Below are 17845 nucleotides of genomic sequence, written 5' to 3'. Positions count from 1 at the left end.
ACTTGTATGCTAAGAAATACTTGTATGCTAGGAAATACTTCTATGCTCAGGTCAGAATAGGAGTGAAGAAGGCAGCTAGCTGAGTATACAGAGAAATACAGATTAGTGCAATGATGTAGAGGAATTTCTAGGAGTGGGTTAGAATTTTAATTTGATACTGAACTTTAATGTAATCTAGTGTAGGGAAGAGGGAAACTAAATGAGGCGGATAGCCAAGTTACCTTGGAAACGTTAAACTACATCTCAGAGAAAGATACTACACAGGAACTGTTAGAATATCAGGCATCCTTGAGCCTGGCTTTTTTTTTAGGGCTCATCTTTAAATATTTGGACTTAGACTCCCAAGACAACTTTCCAACCAATTGTGCTAGAGCAAGGAATTGTCAATAACCTCAAACAAGAAAACGTCAGGGTGATATAATCTCACAATCTATGAGGTGGCAAAGAGGAAACCTGCTCCACATAGCCGAAAAAGCGAATACATTTAGCCTTAATTATATCTCACCCACAGTGCCTGACTTGAACAAGCCAAGTCTGAACTGCTTTACAGACAAAGATAATGTAACTGAAAATATTATTTCAACTCGGACACACACCTGCATATTTATATATATATATATATATATATATATATATATATATATATATATATAGTGTCAAGATATTGCTTGGGCTTTTGTCAAACAATCAGACATGTGGAAGTGTGGTGATCTTGGAATGCCAAGATTAGGTGGATGAGGCACTATGGCTAATTGAATGATAAATAATCTTATGTTGCTATAATTAGTATTTCAACACTGAGATTCCAGAAGGATCTTAAAAGTATTTTTAGATTATGGATTTAAAATTGCATGCTCTTGATGAGTTTCCATACAGCAATCCCAAAAGAACACATTTCCACAGGCTCCTGATGAACCATAAATCTGCTGATTATTAGCGGTATTTTATAGCACCAACAACATATTCACCCATTATATAAATAATTCACAATGTGTGGATCTAATAATCATCCCTTAATTTGCTGTATATATGACAAGGGGGGGGGGGGCTAAGGATCGGGCGATAAAGGCCTAATCAGCGTCTTACGAGACTTCGACTTCCTACCCAGCACTCCGAGTTACTCAGTTTTAACTGGATACTATAGGACTAAATTCTATCCTGCAACGTTAGTAAATCTACAGATTCCTGCTTCTAAAGCTTTAGATCCACAGACGATATTATTGGAGATGGCATCTGTGTGGGGAGAAAATCTAGCACAATGCCTCGCTCATACTGCATGAAATTAGAAAACCTCATACAATCCATGCTTGTTAGAGCTCCAGAGGATTATATGCAGAGCCTATATATTGCTAAACTCATGTCACCTGATGCGATTGATGAGCTTCTGGACATAAAGACTTTACCTTGTACCGATACCACCACAGACAAGGTTCAATACTGGGAGCTGCATAAAAAGACTCAACAAAAGGAAACATTCCTCGCTCTACCATGCGTAATGCAGCATAATAAGACAGGTTCAATACCAATGTCTGACACCCTGAACTATATAAATGGCCTGCCAATATGCCCATGTATCAGCACATCTATGCTCTTCTTGATCTGGTACCATTGGGTTCTGAACCCACCAGACCATTGGGAACCTCTCACAGGGTAAATCTAAGTTCGATATAGATAATGTCTAAACATTTGCTTGGAAGTGACTCCTCAAACATCTGGATTATACACTCTCCATCCAAGAAAATCCCTTAAGATCGAGATCTTGTTGACATTTGCTTGCAGACTAATACCCCAAACACCATGTTTGTGCCATTCTGGGTTTAATAAAATCATTCCTTGCTGATATAAACATGAGACCTATTTATTTAACAAGGTCTATTTATCATCCTCACAAAGCCCTTTTTGTACAATGTCAATGTTTTATCACTGATCTATACACAAATAATTAAGTGCTTAGGATATATAACATGTATTAATATTTGTTTTACACTTTCACATCATACCACTAAGGTTGACAAAAAGAAAGTAGATACTTTCAGGTGGAATACAATTGAAACTGTGAAATGTCCTCTAAAGGAGGTAAAAGGCAGAGGATTCTTTCCAGATGGGATCTTTAGACCCAAGTATCACAAGGATTTTAAACTCTGAGCATGACATTATTAAAGGGACGCTGAACCCAATTTTTTTTTCTTTTGTGATTCAGATAAAGCATGCCATTTTAAGCAACTACCTAATTTACTCCTATTATCAATTTTTCTTCGTTCTTTTGCTATCTTTATTTGAAAAAGAAGGCATCTAAGCTAAGGAGCCAGACAATTATTGGTTATTATTGGACAGCACTTGTTTATTGGTGGGTGAATATATCCACCAATCAGCAAGAACAACCCAGGTTGTTCACCAAAAATGGGCCGGCATCTAAACTTAGATAGAAAAAAATTTGATAATAGGAGTAAATTAGAAAGTTGCTTAAAATTGCATGCTCTATCTGAATCGTGAAAGAAAAAAATTGGGTTCAGTGTCCCTTTAATTACTAAGTGAAAATTGTTTTTATTTTTTTTAGGTATGATTTAGTTACATTATATCTGTTTATTTATATTTATGTTTCAGGTTTCAATGTCTTATAACATATATTTAATAAACAATGCTTCATATACAGACTTAATATTTATTTACATGTTGCTATATATAGTTGTCAAACAGTGTTTGGAGTGTAATAAAATGTTTATGTGATATGATTATTTCACTATATATAACATGTTTAACTAAGTACTAAATATTAAATGGTTATCTGAAATGTAAGTAATGGTTTTAAATAATAAAACAATATCTCTTTCAAATACATCTCTAAGAAGGGAATGAAATGATCTTTGACAACAGCCACTAATAGCCCAAAACACATAAGATAATGTTTTATTACCTGAAAGTGATGATGCTGATATATGTTTTATCTTTGTTATTGCAAAAACTTTGCAGATTTTATCCGGGTCTATAACTGCTTTTTTGGACTTTCTGTTGTCCAGTGAGCTTGTATAGCAACCTATTCTTAATTTAACAAATCCGTAAGGGAACAATTATAGTATTGTTTAAACCTAGAAATGTTAAACAACTTCTAAAATTACCAAAATTATCCCTCAGTGTCATGATCCGATCATTGCCGTGTCGCCGCGGCTCATGGATCTCTCTCTCTGTCTCTGCCGTGTCACGTTGCCTAGTAACGTGACTCAGCCTTCCTGTGTCACGCCCTCTAACTCGTCACAGCCTTTAAATCTCCGGCGGAACTTCTTTCTGGTGCCCGTTTGTCGGAAATATCGCTTCCTGGCTTCAATACTGACCGTGAGTGCCTTATCCTTAAACCTGCTTAAAGTAGGGTGACCATATTGCCGCTTTAAAAAGGGACACATGAAAAATACATATGTCAGGGCCGCTATTAGAGCTGTTTAAAGAAATGTTTTGTATAAGAACCCTCACATATGTATTTTTCATATGTGTCCCTTTTTGAAACGGCAATATGGTCACCCTAGCTTAAAGGGACATTTGATCATTGCTTGCCTGACCACTCTATTGCTGAATCCTTAAACCTGCTTAAAGGGACATTGACCATTGCTTTGCCTGACCACTCTATTGCCAAATCCTTAAACCTGCTTAAAGGGACATTGACCATTGCTTTGCCTGACCACTCTATTGCCAAATCCTTAAACCTGCTTAAAGTGACATTGACCATTGCTTTGCCTGACCACTCTATTGTCAAATCCTTAAACCTGCTTAAAGGGACATAGATCATTGCTTTGCCTGACCACTCTATAACGGATCATCCTCTGCCTGCTTTAAAGTGATACTGACCGTTGCTTTGCCTGACCACTCTATAACGGAATATCCTCAGCCTGCTTTTAAGTTTCTATACATTGTACTCCTGCTTCCCATCAAGTTCCTGTGACCCTGCATCATCTGTGAGTACACAGTATCAATTATCACTCTAGCAGTTGGGCCTAATCCTGGACTGACTCTATACGGCTGACACTCAGTGATAGGATATCCCAAAAGCTACAGAAAACAGCCCACCCTCTTATGCTAATATTATTTATTTTATCAGTAGATCTAGGGTTTTTCTTCCATAATATCAAGGGTTAAAAAAAGTGTTTTTGTTGGCAAAAAGCGAACATATCTCCTTCCATCTATTTTTAGTTATACATTCTTATATTAGATAAGAAGAACTAGAATGTAATTAACAGAATTCTTATAGTGTCTTAAAACAAAGATAACTTAACGTTAGACAGTGGTTGAAAACTGTATATTAAACTTAAGAGTAAGAAACAAAAATGATATATATATATAAAAAATAAATATGATATAAATAAAAAAACGTATACATGCAGCACAAAACGTATGAGTTCTGGTAAGTTCTGATTGGTGAGGCCCGGGAGGGAAAAAACACCTATATTCAGGGGAATTTTGAAATGAATAGTAATGTAAAACTATTGCTTTATTTAAAAAAAATGCCATTTGACTTCAGTGATATGGAGGGGTAATTAACAGTGAATAACGATGTTTTATTATGGACTTTTAAGTAAAGTTAGGTGAAATTAAAATAATGAAAGTAGTCTTACGGATAAGAAGAAACATATCAAAAATACAAGTACTCCTATGGTACAACATGAAAAAATAAATTGGTGGTCAATTGATAAGGCAAGAAGCTAAATGCACAGAGAAGTGACAAAAAATGTATCAGCAGTTAAAACAGTAAGAACATTCACAACAATTATGTGACAATACAACATACCTTAAATGTGACTGTGGCTTTGGTGCAATAGAATCCTATTGAGACAATCGGATCTTTGGAAGTTTGGGATTTTGAACTTTGCAGCGCATCAGCATCTTCTGACCCAATGTAACCACCTTCTCCTTCAATTTCATTACCAGTACTCACAATAGCAGGAACAAAAGACCACGCCCATGATACCCATCCTTGCTGGTCTTCATCATCTTGTAGGGAGTACATTTCTTGTGTTGTAAATTGCATTGTTGTTCCAATTTCATCTTCCCCTCCTGTGCAGCAAACATCAATGCATTTTATATAGAATCCTAATTATGTCAAATTATGAGAAATAACTCGTGCAAAATCCAAAAGAAAGAGAAAAAAAAAACTAATACAGGGAATCAAATGAAGACAGGCTGAAGGTCCCATACAGTTAAATGTGTATTTTTTTGCCTAGAACTTGGTTGCCTAGTGTGGAAAAAGTTATACTTGAACTAAAAAATTATGCAGAGAATTGTATAAAAAGATTATGTAAAGGGACATTAAAACACTTAAAGGGACATGAAACCCAATGTTTGTCTTTCATGATTTAGACAGAGCATACAATTTTAAAAACTTCCCAATTTACGTCATCATCTAATATGCTTAGTTCACTTGGCATCCTTCGCTGAAAATTATACCTTGGTAGTCTCAGGAGCTGGGAGCTAGTTTCTGATTGGTGGCTGGAAATATATGGCTCTTGTCATTGGCTTGCCAATGTGTTCAGATAGCTCCCAGTTGTGCATTGCTGCTCCTTCAATAAAAGATACCAAGCAAATGAAGCAAAACTCATAATAGAAGTAAATTGGAAAGTAGTTCATACATTCATGCCCCATCTGAATTAGAAAAAAATGTGTGCTTCATGGCCCTTTAATAAATGCTAGATATAATGATGTATTGCATGTAAAGATTAGCTGTGAATACAACACAGATGGGGACTCTCACCACCTGTATGAAAGAAATAAGTGTACATTTTTAGTTTCCATAAAATAATAGGCAGCACCAAGTATCCGTAAGTTAACATTTCGGTTATCTTCCCTTATTTCTTTTACATTTAGGTACAGTTATAAAGCAGCTACTACAGTAACAATTTTACACTATTTAAAGTCCCTTTCAGTACAATAATTTCTGCTAGAGAACGTGAGTCTCGCTTTTAATTTCATGTCTAGATAATGCGAAGAACAGGCATTAAATCACGTACGCTGACAAGGAAAATTCAATTGAGATGAAAAGGCTTTTACACTCTTGCTCTGTTCATATGTTGCTACGAAATTAAAATTTTCATTTCTGTTTTTGGACAGAGTTGTTTCATTATAATTCTACATGCCGAAAACATTGACAAATCATGTTAAAGGCCAACAGAGAGCGAAACAAAAGATGCCTATTGAGACATGCTTTGTGCACTGATTTAACTGAAGTTATTTTTGATAGGCTACAACAAAAAGATCTTTCGCAAGCCACAAAAAATGTGTGGCTTTAAATCACTTGGAACCCCACTAAGCAGAAAACTGGGATTAATTTACTTCTAAAACTGCAAGATTTAACAGCAGACTGCCAAATTTACCTCCATATAGTGTGTTTTACTTGGAAATCTCAGCAGTTGCAAAACTCAAACACAAACTAATAAAGATGGATTAGGTTAGAATAAAAAATTAGAATAACTAAATCTGTTAAGTTTCAAAGCTTGCTTTATCGGTTCTTTTTCTCAGTATAAGGTATGATGTATGAAAAAAGGGGTCAAGCACAAAATACAAAGGCCTAGATTACAAGTGGAGCGCAATATGTGCATTCCATCAAGTAATACTAGCGCATGTAAATTTTACGTGCGCTGGTATTGCAGGTTAGGCGCACAAAAGAATGCTTCAATAGGCTCCAATGGGAGCCTCTTTCTCATGCCGTCAGACATATCAAAGCACCTAGCGCAGCACAGGGGGCAATTCTCACAGTGTTGGGCAGCAAAAACAGTAAAAGCACAGTACCCATTCACCTCAATATAAAGGCACTTTCAGTGCCGTTTTGTTTTCTTCTTTTTTCAAACACCCCATCATCCCCTCACTTTAACCCCTTATATCTACTTTGTGCAGTTTTAAAAAAAAATAAAAAAATAAAGATGCACATCTGTTTATTTTAGATTAAATAACTGTCCTCTATTTTAGGGGCAATTGGGGCACATTTTTTTCATTAACCAGAGGTTAACCAAGCTCACGGGAGCATTAAACACTAATGGCTGGTGATTTAACGTGCAACTGCAAATGGACAAATTTGCCCCTTTACAGGAGTATGGTAACATAGCGCTGCAATATTAATCAAGCTCAAAATGTATGTGTAGAGAAAACAAATTTTAAATTGGATTTCAGGCTTTTAAAGAGGGGGAAAACATTTTAAAAATATGGACTAGAGAATCTAGATAAAAGGGTAAATTTAAGACCCATTAAATATGAACATGTATACAAAATTAATAGAGTTTGCAAGTGAATCTCTACTTGGTTTACTTCTTATAAACAAAAAAAAAGGAAATACACTACACTTTATATTTATGATGTTTCTTTAAAGAATCTTAGTTGTTTATTTCCTACTATTGGTCATTACTAGGCTAATCTATACTTCTTGATAATGTTCAGTGACTGATAGGTGCTTCCAACTAATACTCATTGTCTGGTAGGTAAATGTTCATTTGTACTTTTCAGCCAATCAGTATTAGCACGAAATACACAACTGGTACTGCTGATGGTTACATTTAAAGGGCTATTAAACAGTAAGAGAATATAATCTAAAATGTTTAATTATGTGTAGTTAACTCTGAAAATTGTTTGTTTTTTAAATTCCACTGAGTTTCTATAAAGTAATGGGCGCCACCATGTTTAACTCTAAGTTTTCCCCCTTATCTATCTCTCCTGCTGAAGACAATTAGGGGCAGTTATGAAACAAGCAATAAGAGACTGCAAACAAGGCTGTGTGGAGTCTCTTGCAGTGTCAATTTTATATGTGTTCCTAATTGTCCTCAGCAGAAGAGATAGATACGTTTAAACATAGCAGCACCCATACTGTTATAGAAACTAAAGTACTTTTCGCATGTATTCACTGTTTAATTTCCCATTAATTATAAACAGCTTTTACAGTTAGGTGATTATTATTTTTTTACTCACAGGACTATAGAGAAAGGGGATAAGGAAGAAAAAATCATTGAATAATGGATACAGTAAGACAAAAGAGAAAACAAGGTTGGAAAAAAAGGATAACCATCTGACATAAATATGTTTGTTACAAAGATATATTTGATACTAACAACTTTAACTTTTTAGAATAATAATTGTATCATTAGGAAAACACAGAGGGACTGCAAGACAAAGCACACAACATGTGAGTAGCTTGCGTCTGAAAGTTTCCTCCTAAGCAACTAAAAGTCCCAGGAATTGTGCTCATATATAATTGCAAGAGACAGCTTTGTTTTGTAACTTCATGCAAGTTACAGCTCACACACCATGCACTGTGAGATTTATTTATTCTCCCCCCTTTTTCCACCCACAAACAATTATTCCAAAAATAGAACTGAATTAGTTAATAGCCTATGTACCCAAGAAAAACACCCATAACTAAAGACATGTGTGATATGCCTGATACCTAAAAAAAGAAAAGTTACACTGGTAAATGAAAACAAACGAAGGGCAAGATTACGAGTGGAGCACAAAATTGCACTTTCGCAATCAAGATATTTACGCTCCACTCAGTAATACCAGTGCAAGCCTATGTGCGCAGGTATTACAAGTTAAGCGCAATGCAAACGCGACATTGCATTGCCTGTAAGCTTTGCGCTCATGAGAGCGTGCTTCCATAGGCTCCAATGGGAGACTCGCTCTGATGCCGTCAGACACAGCAAAGAACCTAGAGCAACGCAGGGGGGAAGTCACACAGCATTGGGCAGCAAATTTAAAATATATATGAATATACACATATTAACACATAAATATATATGTATATAAGCATATACATATATATTTCAAGTAAAAACACAGTCCCCCATAGACTTCAATGTAAAGGCACTTTTCAGTGCCATCTTTTTTCTAACACCACACATCCCCTCACTTTAACCCTTATAACTGCTTTGTCTTTTTTTTTTAAAAAAAAAAGATGCTCATATTTTTTTAAATAAAGGAACTGTGCACTTTATTTGGGGGGCAATTAGGGGGCACTTAGTGCAAAGTTCACTTAGTGCAAAGTGCTATTGCTAGCTTGCGGTAGCATTAACCAGCCATTTGTAATGGCTAGTTATTTAACATGCGCCATAAACGGGCAAAATTGCCCCCTACAGTCGCATGTTATATTTGCGCTCCACTTGTAATTTAGTCCTAAGTGTGCTTTAAATGGGAGGGGAGTAAGCCATTTTTTTTTTAAATTAAACGTTACACAAATATATACCCAAAGTGCCCTGGTCAACTTTGCTTGAAAACATTAAAACTACTGTAGAGAAAAAAATACTGTGTTTGGAAAGGAATATTGTATTGGGAAAATGCTATAAGTACACACAAATGAAAGTCTGAAAAAAAAAATCTAAATCTGAATGAATACTATGCAGTGGTGCAGATAAAAAAATATCTGAACAGGACAAGGTATCTATATAAGTAGATATAACCATTTTAAGTGCTGCATAAATTAGACCCTCATCTTGGTCACTTTACAAGCTTGTGGGCTGTATGGTTTGATGTGAACCAGAAACAGAACAGGTCACAGAGGACTTTGTTTTGATGATCTTGTTGTTAGTTTGATTGTACTACCAATTATTCAGAAGCTCTTTACTAGACAACTATACCAGTACAGATTGTTGTACTGAGCCTAAAAAAATGACAACTATAAGTTATATAAAATCCCCTATGCACTTAAAGGTACCAGAATGTCAAAATGACACTTTCGTGATTCAGATAGACCATGCAATTTTAAGACAATTACAAACTGACTTCTATTATCAATTACATTGTTCTCCTGGTACCTTTTCTTGGAAAGTATATGTTCAAACATTTGTCTCTTGTCCTTGGCTCACCAGATGTGATCAGCTAGCTCTCAGTAGTGCACTGCTTCTACTAAGAATATGTACATATGCTTTTTTTAAACAAAGAATACCAAGAAAGTACATTTGATAAGAGAAGTACATTTAAAAGTGTCTTAATACTGAAAGTGCAACCTGAACCATGAAAGTTTAATTTTACATGTTCATGTCTCTTAAATTGCATTGGTGATTTTACATTTGCAGGGGTTAAACACAGTTATATTCAAGCAATAGTGTAAAAATAAAATGATTAACATTTATGCTATGCTATAAACCTAAAGTATAGGTTTATAAACTACATCACTACACATTTCCACTAGTTCTGGAGTAACAAAGAAAAGCTTCATATGAGTAAGAAAGGAGCTGGTCATTTTTTTCTGCTAACCAGTATTTTCCCTTATTGTAAAACTATAGTGATTGTTTTCTACTACTGTATATACATATAACTAACATTACAGAAGTTATCTGCGGAAATGAGAAAAGGGCAGATTTTTTTTTTTCTTTAACATTTATAAAAACTGAATTCCAGAGTTCCATCTCAGCAAATGTAGGTCTATTCATTAAAGCTCTTGGTAGATTACAATACAACAGGCAAGCAAAATAAATTTACTATGCGGGTTTAATTATCTTGCACTGTAATTTTCAGAATACGGTAGGCTTTAAATGCGGTTGTTTGACTCCTGTGTCAAAAATGATGACATTCCCATTAATCAAGGGCAATTTTCTGAATTCCAGTATGCCTGGAAACCAGCTGCCTTCAAGGCAATGTGAAAAAGAAGGATTTAAAACATTTTCACCAGAAAATTGTTGTATACATTGTTAGGTGCCCTAAGTATAATTTATCAAGCTTTACTGTAAGAATCCATCTGAAATAATATTCTTTGGACTCTGGTACATACAAATATGATTCATTAATATATTCTGCAAAGATTGGCTTTATGATTAAACCTGGCACAAATTATCCACAAATAATACAAAAACATAAATTATGCTTACCTGATAATTTCCTTTCCATCTGTATGAGGAGAGTCCATGGCTTAATTCCTTACTTGTGGGAAATACAGAACCTGGCCACCAGGAGAAGGCAAAGGCACCCCAGACAAAGGCTTAAATACCTCCCCCACTCTCCTCATCCCCCAGTTATTCTGCAGAGGGAACAAGGAACAGTAGGAGAAATATCAGGGTATAACTGATGCCAGAAGAACAAAATATGTTTGGTCCGCCCAACGGACACAACAGGCGGGAACCGTGGACTCTCATACAGATGGATAGGAAATTATCAGGTAAGCATAATTTATGTTTTCCATCTTAATATGAGAAGAGTCCACAGCTTCATTCCTTACTTGTGGGAAACATATACCCAAGCTTTAGAGGACACTGAATGAACGGTAAAAAGATAGGCGGACCCTATTCTGAGGGTGCCACAGCCTGTAAGACCCTTCTCCCAAAAGCAGCTTCAGTCGAAGCCAAAAATGACAAATATGAAAAGATACATTTTTGTAAGGAAGACCAGGCAGAATCCCTACAATTCTGATCACTAAATGCCTCATTCTTAAACCCCAAAAAGGAAGCCACAGCTCTAGCCAAATGAGCCTCAAACCTCTGAAAGGCTTGTGTCCTGCTGATTTTGTAAGCTAAGCGAACAAGCTACTCCATCAGAAAAAACAAAGAAGTGGCCAATTATCGGCCCCTTACACTTCTCAGGATAGATAGAAACAGAGAATAATTTTGATAAAAATTCCCTAGTAGCCTGAAGAACTTCAAAGCCCAAACTACATCAAAGTTGTGAGATAACCTCTCCTTCGAAGGAGGAAGAGGACACAAGGAAGAAACCACATTCTCATGATAGATGTTGTGATATGAAACAACCATAGAAAGAAAACTAATCCAAAGAACAGTCCTAGCCGACGAAAACTAGGTAAGGGTCCTGACCTTGCAAGGCAGCCAACTCAGAAACTCTGATGCTTAAACAAGAATCATTAGAAAACAAACAAATCTTTCAAACAGAAAGATTAAACATCACTCCATGAATAAGCCCAAACTGAGCATCCTGCAAAACTTTAGAACAAAAGTAAACTCCAGAAAGGAGTACTGAATCTAAACACAGGCCTGAACCAATCAAAACCTGAACAAAAACTGACCTCTGGAAGCTCGAGAGCCTCGTGCCCAGTAAAATAGATCGGACTGAAGAAATCCCCCATGGGAGCTATAGAATACCCGTAACCCAGAACACATCCTGGAGAAAAGAAAATGATCCGAAAAATAAAAGACCTGGCCTTATGCCAGGAAAATCCCCACTCTACATACAATAAAAAGTAGGTCCTGCCCCTCTCATGGTAGAAGAGACTATACCCCGGCCTATGAACTAAGCCGAGCGATCAACACCCCATCAGAAACGCCTCTCTTGTCTACAACTAAGCAAACAATTCCACACAGATAGCCTCAGAGAGTGTAGGATGTGAAGAACTCAAAGATCCTGCACTCGCAAGTTTCTGATCATGGTCCATAGAGGCAAAAAACCCTAAACAGAGAGCGAAAGGAAAACAAAGCAAACGTCACACTGACGCCTGCTTCTCCTTAGATGACCCTCAACCACAAAGAGCGATATGGTCGAAGAGAATAAGGATAAAATAAACCCCCTAAGAAAAGCATAAGCAGGCTGAAAATGCCGGAGCCCCCTGGGTGGAAGCCCACCTTCTGGTACAGAAGCGGAGGAGCTATCCCCCATCTTGAAGTCTTAAGAAGACTGCTCCAGCAGGAGTCGAACTCCAAGCCTCAGCTTGTTAGGTAGAATAGCCGTCCCTAGGTCACAAAGAAATGCTGAAGAGCACACTCATAGGGCGGGTAGGCGGTAAGGAGCCGACGTGGGTTTCCGTCCACCACCAAACATGAGACCCCCCCGATACGCAGGAGGAACTCTTCTTCTGCAAAAGAAGGTCTCCCCACCAAGAGGTCCCAACTGGACAGAACCCTGAAACTATATCCTTCAAGCAGAGGTTTGCTAAGGAACAATAGGAACAATAGGAACAATCGGAAGGAAAAACTCCCAACCCACGGACCTCCATAGGGCACTCTTTACCCACAGACAGGCCCAAACCGTTTCAGGGGAACAAGGGGTAAGTTCCTCAGAACAAGGAGATCTGAAAGGAAAGCCCACCGGTATGTCATGTAAGACAAACCCACAGCCTCGGTAGAGTCTATCACTCAGCACCCCCACGTCCCAAATGACCAGAAGGGGGCTGGAGGACATAACCCAAATGGAAAGTTTGCAAGAACTCTGGATCAACAGAAAGCTGACGTAGCAGGATTCAGATACCTAGAACAAAACAGCATCCAGATCCACCCTGGTGTCGACACCAGCAACTCAGGTCTCGATCCAAATTAGAGATCTAAAAGACGCGAGAAAATCCATAAAAGTCTCTATCAGGCGAAGGTAAGGACCCAGAATGGCCGAGACTTAGGAACTACCGAATAATCTGGAAGCAGGATACTGCTACCTGAAACCCCAGATTCCAAGAAGGATCAGATCTAGATTTACCAAAATATACGATTCCTAAGAACCGAAGGGATGGAGAAGCTCCTTATCCATATTATCTAACCCAAGTAGGACTGGAAGACCCTCCACCGGAAGAAATATCTCCCAGTGAGAAAAATACTGGGACAAAACTCTAAGGTCCCTAAGTCTTCTCTGATCATACATTGTTCAGAGAATAAAACTATTTATAAGTCTCCGGGTCCCCTAAATCCATATGATCCAGTATCAAACACCCATCCAAGGATACCTAAACAAGTCCAGCCTGTTAACTAGGATAGATGGACCTGCTGTACCAGAACCTGGATCTAGAAGAAAAACTAATTTTCCCAAGTAGAATGAAGGAAACAGACCTGACTAATATTCAAAACAAGTCTAGCCTGTCATCCAGAACCCTCCTGAGCTAAAAGGAAAAACTTACCGATTTCGAGCAAGGCTAGAACAACTGAGACATCAAACCAATTAAGCTCCAGGGCTTAAAAAATCCTTTAACTATCGGGGAACTGCAGAGTAGAAAAAATATAAGTTTCACCAGAAGACTCAAACCTCTTGACCAGGGTCAAACAAACCCATGCAATGAAACGTCTTTCTAAGAACCATCCGGTACTGAACAGAAAGAAAAAGCTGAAAAAGGAGTGTAAAACCAAAACAGGTCCTGTCTGTTATACGACACAATCCCCCATAGAGCCCGAAACAGGGATTTTAAATAAACGATAAACAAAGGTAAATCAGGATGACAAGGAATCTACCATCCTCCACTCGTCTAGTCAAGATCGTTATGTAATTTAGAGTACAGAGAGTCAACTGACGGAGCAGTCCTGGAAATCTGTAACATCTCCAAAACTTCTCTCAGAAGTAAATGCAGGCGTGCCAATTTATATCTAAATGCTAAGCCCTCCGCAGACGGAGGTCCCAAGTCAGCAGACTCCAACCCTGGAGTTTCTCCTTCTAACAGCTCAGAGGGAACCGCATTCCCAGAGGACTGATCGGACACCAAATGGTCTCGGTTAGTAGAGCCCAGACTAACCTCTCGCTTAAGCAGAGTAGGAATAGGTAACCTCGCTAAGGCTATGCAGAAGTGCCTAGTAACCTCTGGTGGAAACAAACCCCTTGCAGATGCAGGGGGGTCGGAATTTGGGAAAACTGCGTAGGTACGAACAGAATCGAGGGAACACACCTCACTGGACGAAGAGTCCTCAGAGGCGGATGTCTCATAATCTCTTACATCTCAACATTAGTTGGTGAGAACCCTCTAGTGCGGCATACGGAACATAATCGAGCGGGCTGGACTAACCGGGCCTCCTCACAATATACACAGCTAAAATATCAGAATCCTCCATAACTCGTCTATATCAAATTATAGAAAGGAAAAACAACTGGCACCTTACACCCCCAATGGCTGGGGCACTCACCACCTCCTATGACCCAGACAGATAGAGAAGAAGCTCCTTTCCGCAGACATCTGATCAGGAATCTGAAGTGGTGAAAAAAAAGTGACCATTCTTGGTCACATGGTGCTCATGCAGGACCTGCGCCTGCTAAAGAAAAACCATGCCATCTTATCTAAAGAAACTGTGCCATTCTCTAAATGAAGAACCTGTATGTTCCGTATCAGCCCAAGAGCCCAAATGTTCTTACACATAAGCAGTCGAAATCACATAACAAATATGATTAAAAAAACATAATTTATGTAAGAACTTACCTGATAAATTCATTTCTTTCATATTAGCAAGAGTCCATGAGCTAGTGACGTATGGGATATGCATTCCTACCAGGAGGGGCAAAGTTTCCCAAACCTTAAAATGCCTATAAATACACCGCTCACCACACCCACAATTCAGTTTAACGAATAGCCAAGAAGTGGGTGTTAAGAAAGGAGCGAAAGCATCAAAAATAAGGAATTTGAATAATTGTGCTTTATACAAAAAAATCATAACCACCACTAAAAGGGTGGGCCTCATGGACTCTTGCTAATATGAAAGAAATGAATTTATAAGGTAAGTTCTTACATAAATTATGTTTTCTTTCATGTAATTAGCAAGAGACCATGAGCTAGTGAGATATGGGATAGCAGATACCCAAGATGTGGAACTTCCACGCAAGAGTCACTAGAGAGGGAGGGATAAAATAAAGACAGCCAATTCCGCTGAAAAAATAATCCACAACCCAAATCAAAAAGTTTTAATCTTATAATGAAAAAAAACCCTGAAATTATAAGCAGAAGAATCAAACTGAAACAGCTGCCTGAAGTACTTTTCTACCAAAAACTGCTTCAGAAGAAGAGAAAACATCAAAACGGTAGAATTTAGTAAAAGTATGCAAAGAAGACCAAGTTGCTGCTTTGCAAATCTGATCAACAGAAGCTTCATTCCTAAAAGCCCAGGAAGTAGAAACTGACCTAGTAGAATCAGCCGTAATCCTTTGAGGCGGGGAATTACCCGACTCCACATAAGCATGATGAATCAAAGACTTTAACCAAGACGCCAAAGAAATGGCAGAAGCCTTCTGACCTTTCCTAGAACCAGAAAAGATAACAAATAGACTAGAAGTCTTTCTGAAATCTTTAGTAGCTTCAACATAATATTTCAAAGCTCTAACTACATCCAAAAAATGTAAAGATCTCTCCAGAGAATTCTTAGGAAGGATTAGGACACAATGAAGGGACAACAATTTCTCTACTAATGTTGTTAGAATTCACAACTTTAGGTAAAAATTTAAATGAAGTCCGCAACACCGCCTTATCCTGATGAAAAATCAGAAAAGGAGATTCACAAGAAAGAGCAGATAATTCAGAAACTCTTCTAGCAGAAGCGATGGCCAAAAGGAACAAAACTTTCCAGGAAAGTAATTTAATATCCAGAGAATGCATAGGTTCAAACGGAGGCGCCTGTAAAGCCCTCAGAACCAAATTGAGACTCCAAGGAGGAGAAATTGACTTAATGACAGGCTTGATTCAAACCAAAGCCTGTACAAAACAATGAATATCAGGATGATTAGCAATCTTTCTGTGAAAAAGAAACAAAAGAGCAGAGATTTGACCTTTCAAGGAACTTGCAGACAAACTCTTATCCAAACCATCTTGAAGAAATTGTAAAATTCTAGGAATTCTAAAAGAATGCCAAGAATATTTATGTGAAGAACACCAAGAAATGTAAGTCTTCCAGACTCGGTAATAGATCTTCCTAGACACAGATTTACGAGCCTGTAACATAGTATTAATCACTGAATCAGAGAAACCTCTATGACCAAGTATTAAGCGTTCAATCTCCATACCTTCAAATTTAATGATTTGAGATCCTGATGGAAAAATGGGCCTTGAGATAGAAGGTCTGGCCTTAACGGAAGTGTCCAAGGTTGGCAACTTGCCATCCGAACGAGATCCGCATACCAAAACCTGTGAGGCCATGCTGGAGCCACCAGCAGTACAAACGAACGCTCCATTAGGATTTTGGAAATCACTCTTGGAAGAAGAACTAGAGGCGGAAAGATATAAGCAGGTTGATAATTCCAAGGAAGTAACAACGCGTCCACCGCTTACGCCTGAGGATCCCTGGATCTGGACAGATACCTGGGAAGTTTCTTGTTTAGATGAGAGGCCATCAGATCTATTTCTGGAAGACCCCAGATTTGAACAATCTGAAGAAATACCTCTGGGTGAAGAGACCATTTGTCTGGATGAAACATCTGGCGACTGAGATAATCCACTTCCCAATTGTCTATACCTGGGATGTGAACCGCAGAAATTAGACAGGAGCTGGATTCCGCCCACACAAGTATCCGAGATACTTCTTTCATAGCCTGAGGACTGTGAGTCCCCCCTTGATGATTGACATATGCCACTGTTGTGACATTGTCTGTCTGAAAACAAATAAACTATTCTCTCTTCAGAAGAGGCCAGAACTGAAGAGCTCTGAAAATCAAACGGAGTTCCAAAATATTGATTGGTAATCTCGCCTCCTGAGATTCCCAAACCCCCTGCGCTGTCAGAGATCCCCATACAGCTCCTCAACCTGAAAGACTCGCATCTGTTGAGATCACAGTCCAGGTTGGACGAACAAAAGAGGCCCCTTGAACTAAACAATGGTGATCTAACCACCAAGTCAGAGAAGAACGAACATTGGGATTTAAGGATATTAATTGTGATATCTTTGTATAATCCCTGCACCATTGGTTCAGCATACAAAGCTGAAGAGGTCTCATGTGAAAACGAGCAAAAGGGATTGCGTCCGATGCAGCAGTCATGAGACCTAAAATTTCCATGCACAAAGCTACCGAAGGGAAAGATTGAGACTGAAGGTTTCAACAAGCTGAAACCAATTTCAGACGTCTCTTTTCTATAAGAGACAAAGTCATGGACACTGAATCTATTTGGAAACCTAAAAAGGTTACCCTTGTCTGAGGAATCAAGGAACTCTTTGGTAAATTGATCCTCCAAACATGTCTTTGAAGAAACAACACAAGTTGATTCATGTGAGATTCTGCA

The 17845-nt window shown here is 38.1% G+C and overlaps 1 protein-coding gene across 2 annotated transcripts in view; it reads right to left on the bottom strand.

Annotated features, from left to right (window-relative positions):
* The window catches only part of VPS13B (vacuolar protein sorting 13 homolog B), a 1996594-nt gene that overhangs the window by 1633220 nt on the left and 345529 nt on the right, over positions 1–17845 (bottom strand). For both annotated transcript variants that reach the window (XM_053715243.1, XM_053715242.1), the window contains exon 8: positions 4775–5040. In XM_053715243.1, the coding sequence (XP_053571218.1) occupies positions 4775–5040 (266 nt within the window). The remainder of the gene's footprint in view (positions 1–4774; positions 5041–17845) is intronic.

This window comes from Bombina bombina, chromosome 5 (assembly GCF_027579735.1).
Source record: "Bombina bombina isolate aBomBom1 chromosome 5, aBomBom1.pri, whole genome shotgun sequence".
NCBI classification, from domain to species: domain Eukaryota; kingdom Metazoa; phylum Chordata; class Amphibia; order Anura; family Bombinatoridae; genus Bombina; species Bombina bombina.
Note: the sequence above shows the minus strand (reverse complement) of the source record. Positions and strands in the feature narration are given on the sequence as shown.